General features: G+C 47.1%; 1 protein-coding gene across 1 annotated transcript in view; it reads left to right on the forward strand.

Moving 5' to 3' along the window:
- The first annotated feature begins 1261 nt into the window (after positions 1-1261).
- The window catches only part of HKDC1 (hexokinase domain containing 1), a 48884-nt gene continuing 29869 nt past the window's right edge, over positions 1262-20276 (forward strand). The window contains exons 1-6 of the mRNA XM_007095746.3: positions 1262-1335; positions 6323-6485; positions 13179-13327; positions 13448-13567; positions 18361-18456; positions 19736-19835. Coding sequence (XP_007095808.2) covers positions 1273-1335; positions 6323-6485; positions 13179-13327; positions 13448-13567; positions 18361-18456; positions 19736-19835 — 691 coding nt within the window. The 5' untranslated portion in view covers positions 1262-1272. The remainder of the gene's footprint in view (positions 1336-6322; positions 6486-13178; positions 13328-13447; positions 13568-18360; positions 18457-19735; positions 19836-20276) is intronic.

A 20276-nucleotide genomic window follows, 5' to 3' on the forward strand; every position in this document is an offset into this window, starting at 1 on the left:
AATTCCTCCATTTGTTACTTCCCCTCACCGGGAAGACCTTGTTGGAATGGTATCCCTGTATGTAGCTATCCAAGTGGTCGGAATTTTTGACAACAGTCCAGTGGAAAGCTGGTGCTATTAAAAGGTATCAGTTGAGTATCCATTGCAGGGAGGAAGACGAGAGGCGACATTATGTATCAGTTAAAGGCTAGGCCCTGGAATGAAACTCCTGGGTTTGATTCCTCACTGCACGGTTCACAGGCTTTGTGATTTTGAGTCAGTCACTTAACCTTTCCGGACTTCAGTTTTCCCATCTGTGAAATGGGAACAGTAAGTGCTCCCTCCTTGCTAGCTGCTCTTGTTAACACTACAGTTGTTACTGATTTTGTTAGCTGACCAATGACTGCAGGAAGAGTGCAAGGTCTAAAGTACCCACACGCTGGCCGTTTTCTGGGTCCTTCTCGCATCCAGTATGAGTGAGATGAGTAAACCAAATTTCTCAGTGGCATGAGACATTTCTGCCTCTGACTTCAGTCTTTCTCTCCGGCAGCAGCTTTCCGGTGAGCACTGGTGACATCAGTCCATTCTTTCTCGTGTATATTTTTTTCCTGGGTCACTACCTATGTAATCAAGGTTTTCTGGCTTATCACTGTGACTAGATAAACTTTTATTGGTTCTTTTCCATTACCATGGGCTGTTGGCCAAGAGATCTGATCTGTCACAAATGGAGGGATTTGCCTCAACATTCTTGAAATCTCCCTGACCAGGGCAATGTTTTAGTCTTAATTAAGACAGTGCTACGGAGGGGCAGGGAGTCAGGAGTTACATCCCTGGATTGAGAAGAAAAGGACAAAAGAGAAAAGGCTGAGACCAAACATTTGCCGAGCAGTTCAGCTGGTTCAAAGTTGGCTTTGTTTAACGCCCAACTTCTCGGATTTTCCTCGGCTGAGTGGGCTTGGTGGAACGCTGGCTTGAGAGTGTTGCTTAGCAATGGTATTTTGTGGCACCCAATTCTCAAAGAGTCAAGCAACCCATCACCTGCCTCCCTTCCACCAATCCTCAGCTGCCGTCCCAAGCCTCCTATTAGACAATCAAATGTATGCTGGAGGGAGGGACCGGAGCGAGGGGGCGAAGTTTAATCATTGAACTAAGCAGCCTGGAGGTATTTAATCTGTAGCACCTAGTTCCTGGAGGCCTCCAGCCTGACCGGGAGTGGGCAGCACTCCAGAGACACGGGAGTAAACACTGCACAGAAATCTCTGCCCATCTCAGGAGAAACCAAACTTGGAAAAAATGTTTGCCGTACACTTGATGGCATTTTACTTCACCAAGCTGAAGGAGGATCAGATCAAGAAGGTAAGGACTCGCAAAGCTCAGAGATACCTGGCTCATTCTTGACTGAAAGAACTAATTGATACCGTGGCTGCATCCAAAGGGACTTAAGCAAGCTTATTAGAGAAGACCCAGGGAGCACAGGACCAGCAAAGAGCTCACGGAGTGGGGAGCGGAGCAAATCTCCCACAGGCTGGGCATTAGACATTGTCCTCAGTCTTGCATTTCACTCTGCACTTCCTGGCAGATATCACTGGGTGTGGATGAGGCAAAAGTCTTTAGAAAGGTGAAAGACAATCGTGTTTGATGTCAGGGATGTTTGAGGGGAAAGGCTACAAAGGAGAGGAGAGAAATTTTGAGAACCTTTCAAGTAATTCACATGATTCTTCATGTGCTTGAAAGAATAGAAGCATGGGAACCAACCAAGAGGGATGTGGGTTTTGATGTACAACAGTTGAAATATTTACTATTGCCATGGCTGTTGGCCAATGGTAGGCTGTGCATTATTCCGCCACTTTGCCCACGAAACCTCTCCACAAAATTGATTCCAAGGTAGGCTGCTTAAAAGTTGCCAAGGCTCACCAGTCTCTGCTGGCAGCCTGGAAGGAGCCCAGCCTGCCACACCAGCCACTCCAGCTGCCGAGGCAGCGCCCTGGGCACTAGTGTCTCTCAATTTACAGATAACAGAAATCCTCTCAGGAGGCGGACTTAGCCAAAGCCACCCGAGTATTTAAGGTGGAGAGAGGATTAAACCCAAGTCTCTGACTCCCCTAGCATTCTTTCCATTGTGCTGTGATGCCTCCAGGCTTTTCAAACACAGAGAGGAAGCATGGTCCCTTACAGCCCTCATGTGCTTGGTGGGATAAACCTCCACTAAATTCTGTTCATTAGAGAATTGGGTTAGAAGTTATAGCAAATCTTAAAGTATTGTGAATCAATCTGATTTAAGCTGTCTTAATTTTCACTTATTGATTAGTTTCATGGAGTCCTCTACTGGCTTCTTGAGGAGGTAGAAAAGTCCTAAAGAGTACAACTTAAAGATTCACTTTCCATTATTACCTGCTTAGTAAAGAAGAAACCTGCATGTATCTCTACAAAACCCAAGAGAGAAGTCTTTGGAACCTTTCCATTTGGTTCTGCGAATTAGTTTCATTTCCTTGGTTCCTTTTGTTACATCCTAGAATCAGGTGGGACCTGCTTGTCCACCAGCCCCAGGTTGCAGCCTCCACGGATTTGTTCGGGTCCTCTGCGAGGAGGGTGAGCCTTTGTCAGGGCCTGAGGTTGACCCTTCCCATCTCCCTCCTCTCTTCCCTTCCAAGAAAGCTGAAGAGTGAGCTGAGGAGGGATAGTCAGGAGCACCTTGTGGCCACCTGAAGTAACAGGTGACTGGGATAGTACGGACATCTGGTTTATTGGTTGCTGGATGAGTCACAGGTTCTGAGAACACGAGCTCGTGCCCTCCTCCACGTGGTGTAAACACACCTGGTCAAAAGGCACAGGCCCTTTCTTTCTCTCCAGGGTCAGGTAGTCTATCCCCTCCTTAGTTTCTGTGCTTCCTGCCTCCAGAGTGTCAAGATCCTGGGCCATACTTGCCTGGGAGGGTTACCGTTTAGACCCTGGAACAATTTTTTTCAATCTCCCTATACCAATGTTAAAACAAAGACCAAACAAAATAAAACCAGAAGGGAGAGAGGGAGGGAGGGAGGGAAGGAAGGAAGGAGGGAAGGAAGGAAGGAAGGAAGGAAGGAAGGAAGGAAGGAAGGAAGGAAGGAAACACCACTGTGATAACTTCTTTTCCAATTCAATATATTGACGTTATTTGACCTACTGAGAACATTGGGCAGACTCTGGTCACTGACCTGCAGACTGTTCACTCATAAGAGAAGGGCTGGTTAGGTTTTCAGTATGTACTTTTTACGGTTCAGTAAGTCAACATTACAAAAAGGGGAAACGTTACCTTTATTCCCACCCCTCTCACAAACACTGTCAGATTTGCCCGGTGGAAGCCGTTATGGTGTGTTTTTACAGTTGTATTTCTAGCTCATCTACAATTCTGACTCTTGTGTCCTTCACTTATTGTTATATTGTAACCACTTGTGTCCATTTCTCCCATTTCTTCATTATTATCATTTTATTATCCTCTGATGTTCAATCATGTTGGATATACTGTAACTTAATCTTTTCCCTCTTGTTGGACATTTGGCTACTTAAAAACATGTTTTTTAACGTTTATTCATTTTTGGGAGACCGAGAGAGACAGCGTGCAAGCGGGGGTGGGGCAGAGAGAGAGGGAGACACAGAATCCGAAGCGGGCTCCAGGCTCTGAGCTGTCACCCCAGAGCCTGATGGGGGACTCAGACTCACCAACCGTAAGATCATGACCTGAACGGAAGTTGGATGCTTAACCAACTGAGCCACCCAGGTGCCCCTGACATTTGGCTACTTTTGAAAACATTTTTTAACAGTTAAGATATTGTTATGAAAAACACTGGAATGTGTTTACTGTTATCCATCTTTGTGATCATCATAAGGTTAGATTTTCAGAACCGAAATCACCGGGTCAAAGAGGTGAACCTTTTTATGACTCTTGATTCATATGGGACCTTTGGACTAAGTGATCTCTAAAGTCACTTCCGGCTCCCACATTCTGTCATTCAGCAAGTCTGAGCTTACATTTTTGAATTTGCTCTTCTATGTTAAATGTACCGTGTGTTGGCTCTTTTGTTTAGAAGATGTCCTGTTTCACGGTCTCAGAGTCTTTCCAAATGTGTGCTTGGTTTTCTGCAACTCAAACACCCTCCCTTAGTGCCTGCAAAGGATGTGCCTGGTTACACAGGCCCCAAATCACCTGTTTGGATTTAAAATACAGCTTTCCCTCCCCAACATATGTTTCATTTTTCCCGTCTAGCTACTGCACTAGGTCCTGTGGGAGGTACAAAGAATAAACAAGAAATTGTTGCTAAGCTGACATTCTTTCTGTCACGACTTGAGCTTAGTGAAACAGCAGGAGCGGAAACCCACAGTTCTGAAGGACTCTTAAACTGCAGCTGGCAAATGACCCCAATGGGGCCTCAAACCCATGTTTTGTACGTGAGGGATGACACTATGGGGACACGGGAGAAGTTCTGTTGGGCGCTGAGCAGAATGAGCTGTAGGTCCAAGGGTGCATCTCAGGGTCCTTGGGGTGGAAAGGGAGCAAGTTTAGTTCCCGTGTAGTACATCTCACCCTTCCCCAAGCCCCAATTACTTGGGTCACGTCCCTTCTGTCGGTTTTCTCCGTGTGTGTGGCTGTGCCAACCAATTAGTCATAAACAGACTCAGGGTGAACAGGAAGCCCTTAATGAAGCATGACCTGGTTCCATCCTATCTCCTCAAATACACTGAAAGCCCAATTGTCCTTTTTGCTAATGGCTCTCTGATGGTTTTCTGGCCTCTCCCTGGCCCCCAAGTCCCTGGAGCCATGCGCCATTTCACTGGCTTGGGTCTCCATATTGTCCCCAGCCTAAGCTGGGACGCCGCCCAGTAGGCCTGGCTGATGACTAGGCACCTGTCCTGTGATAAAGGTCATGTGGCCCCTGCACTTTCCGTGTAATGTCTCTGTTGGGCTCCTGTGTCCTGCACAGAGCTGTGAAGCAAAACCAGGCAAAACCAGACTGGATTCTAGTCCCACGGCTGCCATTCACTTACAGCTCTCCCAGTGTTGCTTCATGACTCTGAGGCTTGGAGTCCTCATTTCTCAACCAGAAGCAAGAATTCTGGCCTCACCTGGCTGCCTCAAAGCCACGTCAGGGAGATTGAACGAGGTTGCCTACATGAAAGCACTTTGTAGACTGCAACGAATGTTCTTAGCCTTTGAGAAAAGTGTGGGAGAGTGATTCCTCTAGGAATGTGCCGGGATCAAGTCTGCTTGTGACTTGGGTGGGTGGAGAGGCTGCTCAGTATGTGTACATAAAGCAGGAGGGGCAAATACAGGGCATCTGTGCCACTGTCCCTACTCGTGACCCCCTCAGTCATCTGTTCCAGTAAGCCCTGGGAATCCAGGCTGTCACTACCAAATGATGAGCATTACCATGAAGAGGAAACTGTTGTACTAAGCACAGCCAGAGTGAGTTTTATAGTGTCCCTCCATTAGGGCAGTGGTCCTTTGCCCACTCATTTGAAAATGAGTGTTTCCCACTCATTTTCAGGAGCTACTGCGGCTGGCTTTAAAAATTAAACTTCATCTTGGGGCACCCGGGTGGCTCAGTCAGTTGAGTGTCCGACTTCGGCTCAGGTCATGATCTCACGGTTCATGGGTTGGAGCCCCGCGTCGGGCTCTGGGCTGACGGCTCGGAGCCCGGAGCCTGCTTCGGATTCTGTGTCTCCCTCTCTCTCTGCCCCTCCCCTGCTCATGCCCTGTCTCTCTCTGCCTCTCAAAAATAAAGAAACGTAATAAAAAAAATTTAAAGAGAAATTAAACTTCATCTTAATTAGAACCTCAGTTAAAAGCAGAATGACAATTTAAGGGACTAGAATTTAGAGACTGCAATTGGAAACTAAATTTAGCTGAGCTTCCTAGCAGCCCATAAACAAAAGGAAACAAGTCTGGATATATATTGTCATCATTGGAAGTGAAAACTTCTGTGCTTAGGAATTTACCTTTCAAACTATAGCTAGTCTTTTGTAGTGGAGAGGCAATGAGACAAGGGTGCAGGCCCTGGGCTAGGAATTAGAAACCCTGAATCCTTTGTAGCTTTTGCCCCTCTATTGTCCCATCAGAAAAATGGGAGAATCCTTTCTTCCTCAGAGCTCACCCTTCAGAGGAATAAATTCCTGCCTCCCAGCCTTCCAATCCATTCTGTTCTTCCAATTCCCCACTTTGTCTCCAAGATGTGAGGGGTCAGGCAAGGAACTTTTGGGAATCGACATCATGGCTGTCGATGTCCCCAGAGTCAGAAATGCAGCTTCGTGATGGGAGTGGAGGACAAGCACCCCTAACAGGCAACCCTGGTCACCCTGGTGTCTGTTCCAGGTGGACAGATTCCTGTATCACATGCGGCTCTCCGATGAGACCCTTTTGGACATCATGGCTCGGTTCCAGGCTGAAATGCAGAAGGGCCTGGGGAAGGACACCAACCCCACAGCCTCCGTGAAGATGCTGCCCACCTTTGTCAGGGCCATTCCAGATGGCTCAGGTGAGTGGGGCTAGGGGCTGCCAGGGACCCTGATCTCCCTGCTTTCTCCCTGGCTGATGGGTACCTGTCCCCTGGCTTATCTCTCCAGCCCTCTGTGCACATTCCTCTCCAACTCTCTCTGCTTCAGTCTAGTCAATACCAAAAGTTTTGAACCAAAGTTCAAATGTACCCTGCTTTTTCTCCGCTCACCTTGGCCCCACACATTTTGTTTATTCACTTGCTGGGGCATCCAACATTCTTCCTCTCGTGAACATCAACCTGGCTCTTCAATCTCAGGGTAGCGGTCACTGCCTCCATCTAGGAAGCATTCCCATGCCGGGTCTCCCTACTGGGCCAGCGCTCCCTGAGGGCAGGGTCTGTTTCTTCTTCACCACAGTGTTCTGAGCACCTAGCGAAGTGCCTGATGCACACTAGGCCCTGAAATATTTGTTGAATGGATAATAAGTGGTGTTTCATGCCTAGGTATCTGGATTCTAGGCCCAAGGTGGTAAGTAATGGAAGATAAGGTGATGTAGTGGGAGGAAGAATAAATGACAGTTCAAGAAACCTGGGTTCTAGGCCCATTTCTTGGTGACCTTTGGCCAAACGTTTAGCCTTAGTTTCTTTATCTGTAAAATGAGAGAGTTGGCCTCTGTGTTTGTTTTCTGTTTTCTGCTATAATAAGTTACCACAAACGTAGCAGCTTAAAACCCACCCAAAATTTATTCTCTTACAGCTCTGAAGGTCAGAAGTCTGAACTGGGTCCCACTGGGCTATAATCAGGCTGTCAGCAGGGCCACGTTCCTTCTGGAAGCTCTGGGGTAGAATCTCTTTCCTTGCATTTTCCGCCTGCATTCCGTGGCTCATGCCCCTTTTTATCTCCAAACCAGCTGCGGAGCATCTTTAAATCTCTCTCTGACTCCGATCCTTCTGCTTCTCTCTTCCACATTTAAAGACCTTGTGATTACACATTAGGCACACTCAGATAATCCAGGATAATCTTCCAAAATCAAGGCCAACCCATGAACAGTTTTAATCCCATCTGTAACCTTAATTTTCCCTTGCCATGTAACTAACATATATATAGGTCTGGGGATTAGGATGTGGACATCTTTTTTTTTTTTTTTTTTTTAATTTTGAGAGAGAGAGAGAGAGAAAATGAGCATGAGCATGAGCCTGAGGCAGGGCTTCATACCACAACCCTGGGATCATGACCTGAGCCGAAATCAAAAGTCAGATGCTCAACCGACTGAGCCACCCAGGCATCCCAGGATGTGGACATCCTTGGGGAACTATTGCTTTGCTGACCATAGCCTAGAGGTCTCTAGAGGGAATCCACAAGTTTCCATCTACCTCCTCCATTCTCAGCCTCTGGGCAAAGCCATAGGAGGGACAGGAACTGGTGTCTACCAGGCACCATCTGTGGTCAGGGGTGTTACTGTCCCTTAAGAACCCTGAGTTGTAACTGTTTTGCCCAGGTCAGATGAGAACACTGAGGACCAATGAGCTCCCCCAATGGCAGTGTCCCAGTGCTCCCACCAAGCTCCAGCGAGGGCTTTGGGGCCCTTGAAGGAGCAGGGACTGAAGTTTAGGAAACTCCCAGGGGCTTTGATTGGATTAGCCGGGTTCTGGGCCCCTGTGGGCCAATGACTGGGTCAAGGTAGTTTCTGCCATTCGAGAGTTCTCCGGGAACTGTGATGTGAAAGTCCTATTCCCTCAGTGGTGGCTGGGTGACATGGTGGACAATTACTCACCCTGGAGGGACATAAGCTTTGGAGAGAGACAGTCCTGTTTAAAAAAATCTGCTGAGTTCCAGATGCTGTTCTATGAAAGTGCCTAGGGGACTGTGGTCCTCGAAGGGTCATCCAAGGCCATTCAGAGTAAGCATCTGAGTCATGGGTGTGTCTATGGCAGGAGGCACCAGGGTGAAGTCCTCCCAGCTTCCTGTGCTTTGGTTCTTCCTGCTGAGGTGTGTCCCCAGAAGCGAGGGAAAGTGTCTGGAGGCTGTGGGGATAGATGCGTCTTCCTGGCCCTGGCTATTTCAGGAAGGTTTGGAAGTGAAACTGACAAGTCTTAGAAACCCTCAAGCCCGGAGGTACCTCTCCTCAGAGCCTCTCATCATATAATAATTCTCACCGGTGATCCTGTTGCAGTGAGGTCTTGGGACCCAGAGTCCCTGGGGCCAAGTGGCCTTGGTAAGTCCCAGGACCACTGCACTCCTGTCTGCATCAGTAAAAGATCAGGGTTGTTAGGATCTGATGAAGTCATGTGGAAGGAGTGCTTTAAAATCTCGCAAATATTGCCCCAAGTCTTGTGTGGCTCCTGTGAGCTGGTGGTGTAATTTCATGGTTACTAACAAAAGCAAACAAATAAAATGCTACTAATCCACTGGGACCTCCATTTCAAAAATGTGTGCAGGTGCCAGAGAAATCCTGAGTTCACCTACTGTCTGTAATTCCCTTCCTTTTATCCAAACCTACCTGAGAGGGGGTAACTTGTTAGAGCTTAGCTCCCTCCCAGCCTTTCAGTGAGGGAGCTGCAACTGACTGTTCTTACAAAGTGCCTTAAAAGCGTTAGCCTTTGTGCCTTATCCTCTACCAGTCACGAGGGAAGGGGGACGGGAAGTGCCCATCACATGATTGTGACGGTGATTGTGATGCTGTAGGCCCGACTCCAGATGCTGCTACTGAGGGGGGAGCCTTGAAGGGGAGCCCAGGGGGCCTGACGTAGTCAGCTGATATGCCCAGGGGGCTGCCCTAGAACAGGGGTCCCTTGCTCACCTGAGTATAAGACTCAGCTGCGGGGCGCTTGGGTGGCTCAGTCATTAAGCATTTGACTTCAGCTCAGGTCATGATCTCACAGTTCGTGAGCTCGAGTCCCACTCTGGGTGAGCATGAGCCCTGGGTGAGCCCCACTTTCTCTCTCTCTCTCTCTCTCTCTCTGCCCCTCTTTCACTTGTGCCCTCTCTCTCTCTCTCAAAACAAAAAACAAAAAGACTCCCCCGAAGCAGTTCCTAAATGTGGTGTGGTTTCTCGGGTCTCTTCCCCTGGAGATTCTGCGTCTCCGGGAATCTACACATTCAGTCATCGTGCATCTGTGGGAACAGGAAGGAACAGGGGCATAAACCCTGGGAGTGGCTTAGGAGAAGGAAACCCTGGAGCCTCGGAAAGGTCACAGAATCCGCCTACAGAGGCGGATTGTCAAGGCAACCTCACTCTCTTGGGAGATCGTTATCTTTTTATTTTTTAAAAATTTTTATTGAGATATAATTGGCACCACATTGTATTAGTTTCAGGTGTACAACATGATTTGATGTTTGTATATACGGCAAAATGACCACCACAGTGAGTCTAACATTTGGCAACACATGTAGTGACAAATTTCTTTTTTTCTTCTGATGATGACTTTTAAGATCTACCCTCTTAGCCGTTTTCAAATACGCAACACAGTACTATTAACTATAGTCACCATGTTGTACATTACGTCCCCACGATTGGACAGTCATGATAATCTTCATAATTGCTGTCAAGATCCTGACGGCCCCACTGCCGCTATTGTCTCTTCTAGGTAGGTCCTCCCTCCCTCAGGTTCCAACGAGTCCTTTCTCTGGGGTCAAAGTCACAGAAGGGACCATGCCAGGTGGTTTCCATGAAATTGCATCTTGAGTCACTGGTGGAGCCAGGCGATTGCACACCGATAAGAGCACCGGTGTCCAGAGGAAGGGATGAATCCATGCTACCCTACACTGGGTTTTGCATATCACCTCCAACCCGAACCGCAGCACAGGAAGCTCCTCTGTTATGAAAATCCTCCAGTCTATTCTGACTGGTGCTGGAGGCATTTTCCCCAAACCTCCATCAGAGCTCGGCACTCCCATGCTTCAAATCTTTCTGTGGCTCCCCCTCACCTTCTGGATAAAGCTCAAGCTCTTTGGGGTGGGGCAGTTTTTCCAGCTCTTTCCTAGTTTATCCCGAGACTACCTGCGAGCCTCATTTCTGTCACACCTCCCTCTTTCCTCAGAAGCAGACCCTCCCTTCCCTATGTGAGCTCATTCCTTGGCTCCAGGTTTCCTCCCTGGGACCTCCTCTGGCCGGCTGCCCGCCTCCCTCCCTCGCATTCTTCAGTACTCGGCTCTTTCTGCCTCCTCTGTGGCGTTCACTCCTGCCCTCCCTGTGCCTTCCTAGCACGTGGCGTGTTATCTGGCACAGAGTCAGTGCTCAGTAAATGTTCATACAAGGATTGTGTGATCTTCCCTATTTCCTACTTCAGATAACATCTGTGAAAGCATCTCTTGTTTGGTACGTGATGAAGGCTAATAAAAATCACACAGTATCAGGTCCCTGGATTCCCTTCATGAATAATAAATGACTCCAACAGCCTTCTTTGGGGGCTGATCTAGGGAGATAAGAATCTTTCTGTCCAAATAATCTCCACAAAAATAAAAGATCCAGCTGGCTGGGTCTATAAATGACTAAGCCCGTGCAACTCTAACTGTGGTCCAGAGACCTGCAGCAGAGACCTGGGAACTTGTTTAGAAATATAAAGTCTCGGGGCGCCTGGGTGGCTCAGTCGGTTAAGCGTCTGGCTTCGGCTCAGGTCATGATCTCACGTCTGTTAGTTCGAGCCCCGCGTCGTGCTCTGTGCTGACAGCTCAGAGCTTGGAGCCTGCTTCTGATTCTGTGTCTCCCTTTCTCTTTGACCCTCCCCCACTCACACTCTTTCTCTCTGTCTCTGTCTCTCTCAAAAATAAACATTAAAAAAAAAAAAAAAGAAAAATATAAAATCTCAGGGGTGCCTGGCTGGCTCAATTGAAAGAGCATGCGACTCTTGATTTCAGGGTCACGAGTTCAAGCCCCATGTTGGATGTAGTGATTACATCCATATGTACATACATACGTATATATACATACATTTTTTTAAAACCCACAAAATCTCTGAGCCCACCTAAATTGAATCATGTAATCTGCATGTTAAAATTCTTGGGAGATTCACATGCACATTGAAGTCTGCAGAGCACTGCTCAGGAGGGCCTGTCTCTAGATCTTTAATGCCAGGAACGGAGAACCCAGGCAAGCCAGGTCAAGAAAGGAGGTCTGTTGTACAAAGACACAGAAAGCAAAAAGGAAGACACACAGGATCTCGTGAATCTGAGGGCACGAACCGTGGTACACTTAAGCTGCAAGGGAACTAGGAGTCAGAATTTCCCTCCGTGGTTTCGGCCTACATACATAGGGCCACCTTGGCTCCTCAGCTGACCTCTGGTTTGGGGCACCTTCCACTTTGGTTTTTACCACCAACTAGCAATTTCTCACTGTGTTTTATTTCACATTTCACAAGAAGTAAATCTGAATGGCCAGCTGGTCCCTGTATCCATGCAGCTGTGTCTAGGGTCACACGGTACAAAATAAGGCCACTTGGGTGACCAGATTTGCGGTCATGGAGTTTCACTTACATGTGCCTTGGGTGTATGTATATCATGAAGCATGCCTAACCTGTAGCCACTTGTCAGGCACAGATAATTCTATACGAAGGCTTGTTGGTTCAAGAGTTTGTACACCTGCCTTCCTATCCCGCATCTGTGGCTGATGCAGACACTGGCAAGAGTCCTAGCAGAAATTCTGGCTGGATCCCGAGTTGAAGTCACCAAAGTGAACTGCCTCAACCTTTTTATTATTATTATTATTTATTATTATTATTATTAATTAATTAATTTATTTATTATTCCCACCTTTTTATTAACAGCATCTGCCTTGTACTGGGCTGGGTCTGGCCCCAAATATGAATATCCTTGGCCCCTTAAGGGCTATCATTTGGTCCCTGTCTTTTTTCCCTTCTGGAGTCTTTTCCCTCTGCCCATGAGACTGAGCCTTGTATGGGGCCGGTTTCTCTTCCCTGCATACCTCTCTGCCTTTTCCTTCTGCCTTACCAGCACTTTGCCCACTCTTGGAGTATCTGCTCTCAGCCTGGTTGTGGCATGCTAGAATAGACTCCATCCTCAAGGCCCATTTCTTCTTTCTTTCTTTTCTTTCTTGTCTTTCCTTGTCTTTTCTTGTCTTTTCTTATCTTTTCTTCCTCCCTCCCTCCCTCCCTCCCTCTCTTCCTTCCTCCTTTCCTTTCCTTTCCTTTCCTTTCCTTTCCTTTCCTTTCCTTTCCTTTCCTTTCCTTTCCCTTCCCTTCCCTTCCCTTCCCTTCCCTTTCCCTTTCCCTTTCCCTTTCCCTTTCCCTTTCCCTTTCCCTTTCCCTTTCCCTTTCCCTTCCTCAAGTTGGGGAGAGAGAAAAAGTCTTAAGCAGGCTCCATGCTCAGCACAGAGCCTGACGCAGGGCTTGATCCCACGACCCTGGGATCATGATGTGAACTAAGATCAAGAGTCAAATGCTCAACCAACAGCCATGCAGGTGCCCCAAGGCCCATTTCTAATACCACCTGCCTCAAGTGGGTTTGCGTTTGCCTCCACGTTTATGCCCTACAGCGTGGCCCAGTGGGCGGGGCCTAGGCTGCAGAGTCTGGCAGGTTTGGGCCACACCCCAGCTCTGCCCCTTACTGGGAGGGCTCAGCTCATGGTTGTACTTCTAGAGTCTCAGCAAGTGGGTATGATGATACCTAGTTCATGGGGTGGTTGTGAGATTTAGTGACATTTATTACATGTCCAACTTCTAAAGCAGAGTTTGCCGTATAACAGACCTTCAATAAGTGATAACTTTGTTTTTTAATAGAAAAAGGGGAGTTTCTTTCCCTGGATCTTGGAGGGTCCAAGTTTCGAGTCTTGAAGGTGCAGGTCTCTGAAGAGGGGAAAAGAAACGTCCAGATGGAGAGTCAGTTCTACCCAACACCCAATGAAATTATCCGAGGAAACGGCTCAGAGGTATTGGGGCAAGGGCTCTGTGAGGTGGGGGTGGGGGGTGGGGGGGTGGGGAGGCCTTGGCATCAAGTTTATAAGTGACCATGCCTTAGCCCAGTGTTCTGTGCTTTCTCTTCTCTGTAGCTGTTTGAATATGTAGCTGACTGTCTGGCAGACTTCATGAAGACCAAAGGGTTGAAGCATAAGAAATTGCCCCTTGGCCTAACCTTTTCTTTTCCCTGCAGACAGACTAAACTGGAAGAGGTAAGGTTCGTGCCGGGGAGGGAAGAAGCTGTGTGGGATTTGGGGTTCGGGGCTGGAGAATGTGGGCAGGTTCAGGAATCAGGCTGGGAACAGGAGAGGTCAGCAAGAGTTTTCTTGTTTTTTTCTTTTTCTTTTTCTTTTCCTTGTTTTGCACAATGAGGTGGAATTGTGAGGCAAAGAATTTGCAAATGTGGCCGCCTTGATTTTGCACTTAACACGGGCACAGCACACGACAACAGAATAGTTTTTACCCTTTAGGTCTCAGACTTGGTTGCGTGGGAATCCCCTAGAGGGCTTGTTAGACACACATTGCCGAGCCCCACCTGAGAGTGTTTTAATTTGTGGGGACTTAGGTTTGGATTTCTTACAGCCTCCGGGGTGGGGGCCACACTTAGCACGGCTGACATAGCTGACTGGAATAGAGCAGGAAGGCTCACGGAGTCTCACCTCTTCAGTGAGCCCTTAGGAGGAGAATGTAGGTGGGGTCATTGGAGCGACAGTGTTGTCACTACCCAGCTGGGGTCTCAACTCTGTGTGACTCAGATGTTCAATTGATAAATAGGGAGAAGTCAAACCCCATCTATGTAAATCTGCAAAAGTAAACAGGGACCATATAAAAGGACAATGAGCTTTCTGGGGCCAGGGGGTCACAGTCAAGAGTCAGGTCTCCCCAGGCCACACCAGTCTGGGGTGGTGGCCCATGATCTCCTCCTGCATGTACTGGTCAGGACACCCAGCTGACAATTCATGGAGCACCTTGATATCACGGACGGCCTTGGGATGTGTTTGCTATTGCTGGCATGAGCCACTTTTCAGTGTGGAATAGCGGAAAAGGAATGGGTTTTCATGTCCCACAGACTTGTCTTTGAATCATGGCTCAAAAGAAGCTGTGTCCCCCGGTCAAGTTACTTAACTTCTTGAGCCCTTTGTTTTCCCGTACGTAAAATGGGGATAATAATAGCTACTTGCCAGGCTGAGGGGAAGCTTAGACAAAACCTCTGCGACGTGCCCAACACAGTGCCTGGTGCATCAGTGATAGCTGCAGGGTCACCACAATGATTGTCCCCATGCAACTTGTCTCTTGGTGCTTCAGTACCTTGTCCCCCGGTTCAATAGATGTTTCTAGAGCGCAGGTGCTATTTTATATTATTCTTTTTATATTATTCTTTTTCTCCACCCCCACAATCTGTAGCACAGTGTCTTGTATTTAATAGCCGATTGTTAACTATCTGACAATTGAGAGTTTCAATCAATCATTTACTTGATTCCACTGAATGGGAACTTGCCATGATCAATCTATGCAGGGGATGGGCTGAGGTTCACATTTTTATTATTTTATAAAAACAGGGATTAGGGGCACCTGGGTAGCTAAGTCAGCTAAGCATCCGACTCTGGATTTTGGCCCAGGTCATGATCTCACCATATGTGAGTTTGAGCCCCACATTGGGCTCCCCTCTGACAGTGCAGAGCATCCTTGGGATTCTCTCTCTTCCTCTCTCTCTGCCCCTTCCCCATTCACACATGCACACATGCACTCTCTCAAAATAAATAAATAAACTTAAAAAAAAAAAAGGATTAGAAAAAATTGGTATAAAGGCTTCAGGGGTGCTGGGTAGCTTAGTCAATTTATCTGACTTTTGATTTTGGTTCAGGTCATGATCCCAGGATCATGGGATCAAGCCCTGCATTGGGCTCCATGTGGAGCATAGAGCCTGTTTGGGATTTTGTCTCTCTCCCTTGCCCCTCTCCCCCACTTGTGTGCGCGCTCTCTCTCTTAAAAAAATTAAAATTAAAAAAATTAGGGGTGCCTGGGTGGCTCAGTCGGTTAAGCGCCTGACTTTGGCTCAGGTCATGATCTCGTGGTTCATGAGTTCAAGCCTGGTGTTGGGCTCTGTGCCGACAGCTCAGAGCCTGGAACCTGCTTTGGATTCTGTGTCTCCCTCTCTCTCTCTGCCCCTCCCCCACTCACACTCTGTCTCTCTCTCAAAAATAAATAAACATTAAAAAGTTTTTTAAATCAAAAATTAAGATGGTTTCAGAGAATGTTAGAAGAGGCCGGTTGGAGTCTGGCTGTGAGGTATCATCATCTTTGCTGGCTGGAGGAGTAGAGGTCCCAGAGTCTGTAGAGGAAGGGGGAGGAGGAGTCGTTGGAAATTAGGCCTCCAGATTTGAGATCAGATTCACCAAATAGTTAAGCACCTTTTATTTGAGCTCAGAAAGGGAGACCCCAGGAAGAAGGAAGAGACTTCTTGAGCTCTGTTGGAGTTCATTTGAGTTTGAAAACCAAACTTGTATATTTTCTTGATAACTGGTGGTGAATGTATAGTTTGTTTATCTGGGATTTTGGCATTTATCTAAGTCAAATCCCTGCCTGCATCTTTATGTAGTAATAATAATAATAATAATAATAATAATAATAATAATAATATTAATGGCACTGTACCTCAGATTTCGGCAGCGTATCTTATACTGTGCTGCACTCTTTATGTGTATTATCTCATTAAATTCCCCAAGCAATCATATGAAGTAGATATGATCATTTCATATGTGAGAAAAGCTGCTGCTCAGAGATGTTAAGAGACTTGCCCAAGGCCACACAGGCCAAGCTCACAAGCCCCCACCCTCTCTTTCCAGAGACATAGCTCTAGAACTTTGTTTAAAATGGCAGCAGGTGCCTGGAAGCATTTTGACCCATTTTGTGTCATTTCCCCAGTAAGGATTTTCAGGTAACACTTAAACTTGGGAAGAGTGCTTGATTATATTGAGGAAGGGAAAACTGGTTTTTCTCATCAAAGTCTAATTGAATACTTGTATTTTATAAAATCCCCCCCCCCCACCCCCACTGCCTTTCAGTGAAGCCTAAAGAAAAGTAGAAAAACTTGAGGCACAGGAAATGCACTGGTAATAACTCAGTGTGGGCACAGCTATTTAATCATGGTTCTGCTGCGGACATAGGTTTTGTGGCACTAAAATAAGGGCTCTTGGAGAAGGTGGGGGCTGACAAACTGAGTGCAGAAGGAGGCGGGAAGGGAAAGCCTTCCTGAGAATGGGGTGGCCAGAGAGGCTTCTTTGTGAAACTAAAACACGATTAAAGAAAATAAGAGCCTGGGACTTAAGAGGGGCGGTCGCTTTGCTGTGGTTGTTTTATTTTGTTGTTTTTTAAGTGAGGGAACAGAAAAGTCTTAGCTAGAGAGAAATTTCTTTGTTTGTGTATGTGTTTCTAATGATAAAATGGTAATACTTTTCAATGTAGAAGAGAGAGAGATGAGGGTAGGAATTGAAAAGTTTAAAGAAGAAAACAGAAATCACCTCTAATCCCAACTCTCAGAGATACCCCCGCTCCTTGAATGGTTGGTTTCCCTTACAGCCATGTCTATTTTCAACACTGATGTTATTGCCGTATGCATAGTTTTAGAAAATATAATCGTATGTACCTTTTTTCCACTTAACTATATATCACAAGCATTTATTCCCCACACCGCCGTACGCCCTGCCCTCAATAAGTCCCACATGTCTCCAGTACACTTTTTGGGGGGACGCCACCCTACATTCTTTTATTCTATCCCATGAAGCAAGGCTGTTTCAGTAACCAGTGACGGCAGAAGTTAGGGAGAGCTGCCACTAGGTGGCGCTGTGGTGCAGGGGAAAAGACCCGGTGGCCTCTCAGGATTCCGACAACCGCATTCCAGTTGGACCCTTCACTCACTGTGCTATCTCTAGAGCAGTTTCCTTCCTCTCTAAAAAATGCCAGCTTCTTTACCCATAAACTGAAGGGATTGGGAGGGTGTGGTCGGGGAGTTTATGAATTTTGGCTCAGCTGCTTTTGACTGTGGGCAAATCACTTGTCTCCAAAATTCTAAGTCTAAAACATTCCGATTATTTGCTATTTCACAAAACTCTTGGGAAACAACAATTTTGAAAAAAAGGTTCTATCTTGGGGGCACCTGAGTGTCTCAGTCAGTTGAGCATCCGACTTCGGCTCAGGTCATGATCTCACAGTTCAGTTTGTGAGTTTGAGCCCCACATCTGGCTCACTGCTTGTCAGGGAGGAGTCCGCTGGAGATCCTCTGTTCCCATCTTTCTGCTCCTCTCCCGCTCAAGCTCTCTCTCAAAAATAAATAAACACTAAAAATATCTATCTATCTATCTATTTTAATTTTTAAGTAATCTCTACACCCAACATGGGACTTGAACTCATGACCCTGACTGAGATCAAGAGTTGCACGCTCTACCAGCTGAGCCAGTGAGGTGCTCTGGGAAACACCAATTTTAAGCAACTAATTGATCATGCAAATAGAGAACCATTTTTCTAAGTTGAAATTAAGTTCCCAAAGGAGTCCTGCCAGGTAACACCATGCCAGTTCTGTTTCATGGACCTGGCAGACCACATATTCTGCACACACAATGTTTATCTACCATATGCCAGGCCTTTCCGTCAGAGCATTCCTGGGGCCGAGGCAGGATATGACGTTTCTCCACTTCACAGACGAGTAAACTGAGGCTCGGAGGGGTTAAATGACTTGTCTAATATCTTGTGAGTCCAAGTGTTCTGACTCCTCAGCAGTTGTTCTTTCTGGCACCGTGTGTGCTATTTCAGACTGCTCACATGAAATAAAGATGTTTAGATTATTCGGAAAACCCTCCGAAGGAATGCTGAAAGAATTGAGGGGGGGGGGGGTTCAGCTAAAAGAAGAGAAAGCCATGGGGCTGCACTTGATGCATGAAATGTCTGCCCCTCGTTTTCAGAACTGAGCACCTTCCTCATTTTCACTGGCTCTGAAATCTTCTCCCAGGGCATCCTGCTTTCATGGACCAAGAAGTTTAAGGCACGTGGAGTTCAAGACACTGATGTGGTGGATTGTCTGGCCAAAGCTATAAAAAAACACAAGGTGAGGAATTCACCAGTCCCAGCCCTGTTCTCTCGAGGTGGGGTCTCCTACTCTGCCTGCCCCAGAGGGAGGATCAGAGATGGGATGGATCTTAGGGAAGGTCTCACTGTAGATGTGACCGATTGTGACCAATTTGGATGAGCCCATTGGTGAGCCATGGTTCCAGTTGGTGAGCTGGGTCCAATTGCTGTTGGAAGGTGGCCCAGCCCCCTCAGAGGGTCTTGGTTAGCCCCTATGCATGTGTGATGCTCTAGCCCCACCTTTCCTCTCTGAGCTTAAAAGACTGCTTTCTTTCCAGTCTGGCTGTCTCTTCTGTTTTCCACTGTCTGTTCATGGGCTATCTTTATTCGTTGAGTAAATTTTATAATAATCTAAATACCTGAAGGCATGCTCCTTGCTGAGTCGAAACGCATACAAATAAACCCAAATTATTTGTTATCCTGACAACGAGGAATATTTTTTTTTTTTAATTTTTTAAAAAAAAATTTTTTTTTTCAATGTTTTTTATTTTTATTTTTGGGACAGAGAGAGACAGAGCATGAACGGGGGAGGGGCAGAGAGAGAGGGAGACACAGAATCGGAAACAGGCTCCAGGCTCCGAGCCATCAGCCCAGAGCCTGACGCGGGGCTCGAACTCACGGACCGCGAGATCGTGACCTGGCTGAAGTCGGACGCTTAACCGACTGCGCCACCCAGGCGCCCCAAGGAATATTTTAATGTATACCCTTCCAGTCTTTTTTCTCTTTAAACATGCAGTCACAATCTCTTGTGTCTTGTGTTTTTCTCTTATTGTTTCGTTTTACTTTAAAATGTCCCCCCAAACCTTGGGGGAACCATAAGGTAATAACCCAAGTTGACTTGCCAACATGGGAAACCCAGATGGGATGTCCCTAGTGCTGCCCACGGAGAGGACTTGGCTGAGTCTGGTTAAGCTGTCCCCGTGGGGGAGGACTCGGGTCCCAGAATAAATATGCTTTCTTTGGTGTTTCTCAGATCAAGACTGCAGTCCTGGTGGTCTGTCACTCATATTTCATTGCATGGAGACCTTCACCCATAAGGCAGGAGCATGGGTTCCACTCTTTAGCTCCCGGCTGCCATTCCTCTTTTCTAGATCCCGGAACCTTGGTAGAGGCCTTGTTTCTTCCAGGCAGGCCCAGCAGGCAGGGTCTAGTAATTGTCTCGGTCACCTTCACCGCTTTCGCTTCCTCCGTGGGGAAAGATAAAGGGATAATGCCTCCTTCTCATCCACTGATGTCCTTTGGGACTTGTGTTCAAGCAGGACATAGACGTGGACATCCTGGCCTTGGTCAATGACACCGTGGGGACCATGATGACGTGCGCCTATGATGATCCCTACTGTGAAGTTGGTGTCATCATTGGTAACTCAATTTGACTTGATTCTCCGGGTTGGGAAAAGGGATCGGTCTGGGGCTTAGTTTTAGCCAACCGAGTAAATTCTGTGGAAGGGTGCTGACACTTCCTATTTATGAGAAGTAACATAGGGAAATGGAAAATTAAAACATGCACGCATCCATCCATCCATCCGTTCATTCAACGAGTTTTTCCTGCATGCCTTTTGTGTGGTAGGCCCCATGCTCTATTGGGTTTTCAGTGGTGAGTTAATACTCGGAGGTTCCTGAGCTTTCAGTGGGCAAGTGGGGGGAAGGCCTGAAAGGTATAAATGAGTAATAGAACTGCAGGTGGCGGTGAGGGGTGACATTTGAGCAGGGACCTTGGTGATGAGGAGGAAGGAGCAAAGTGGAGATCGAGAGGAAGAGAGTCGCTGCGAAGGAAAGAGGAAACCTATGGCCTCTGAGGTG

The sequence above is a fragment of the Panthera tigris genome, chromosome D2 (assembly GCF_018350195.1).
Source record: "Panthera tigris isolate Pti1 chromosome D2, P.tigris_Pti1_mat1.1, whole genome shotgun sequence".
In the NCBI taxonomy this organism is placed as follows: domain Eukaryota; kingdom Metazoa; phylum Chordata; class Mammalia; order Carnivora; family Felidae; genus Panthera; species Panthera tigris.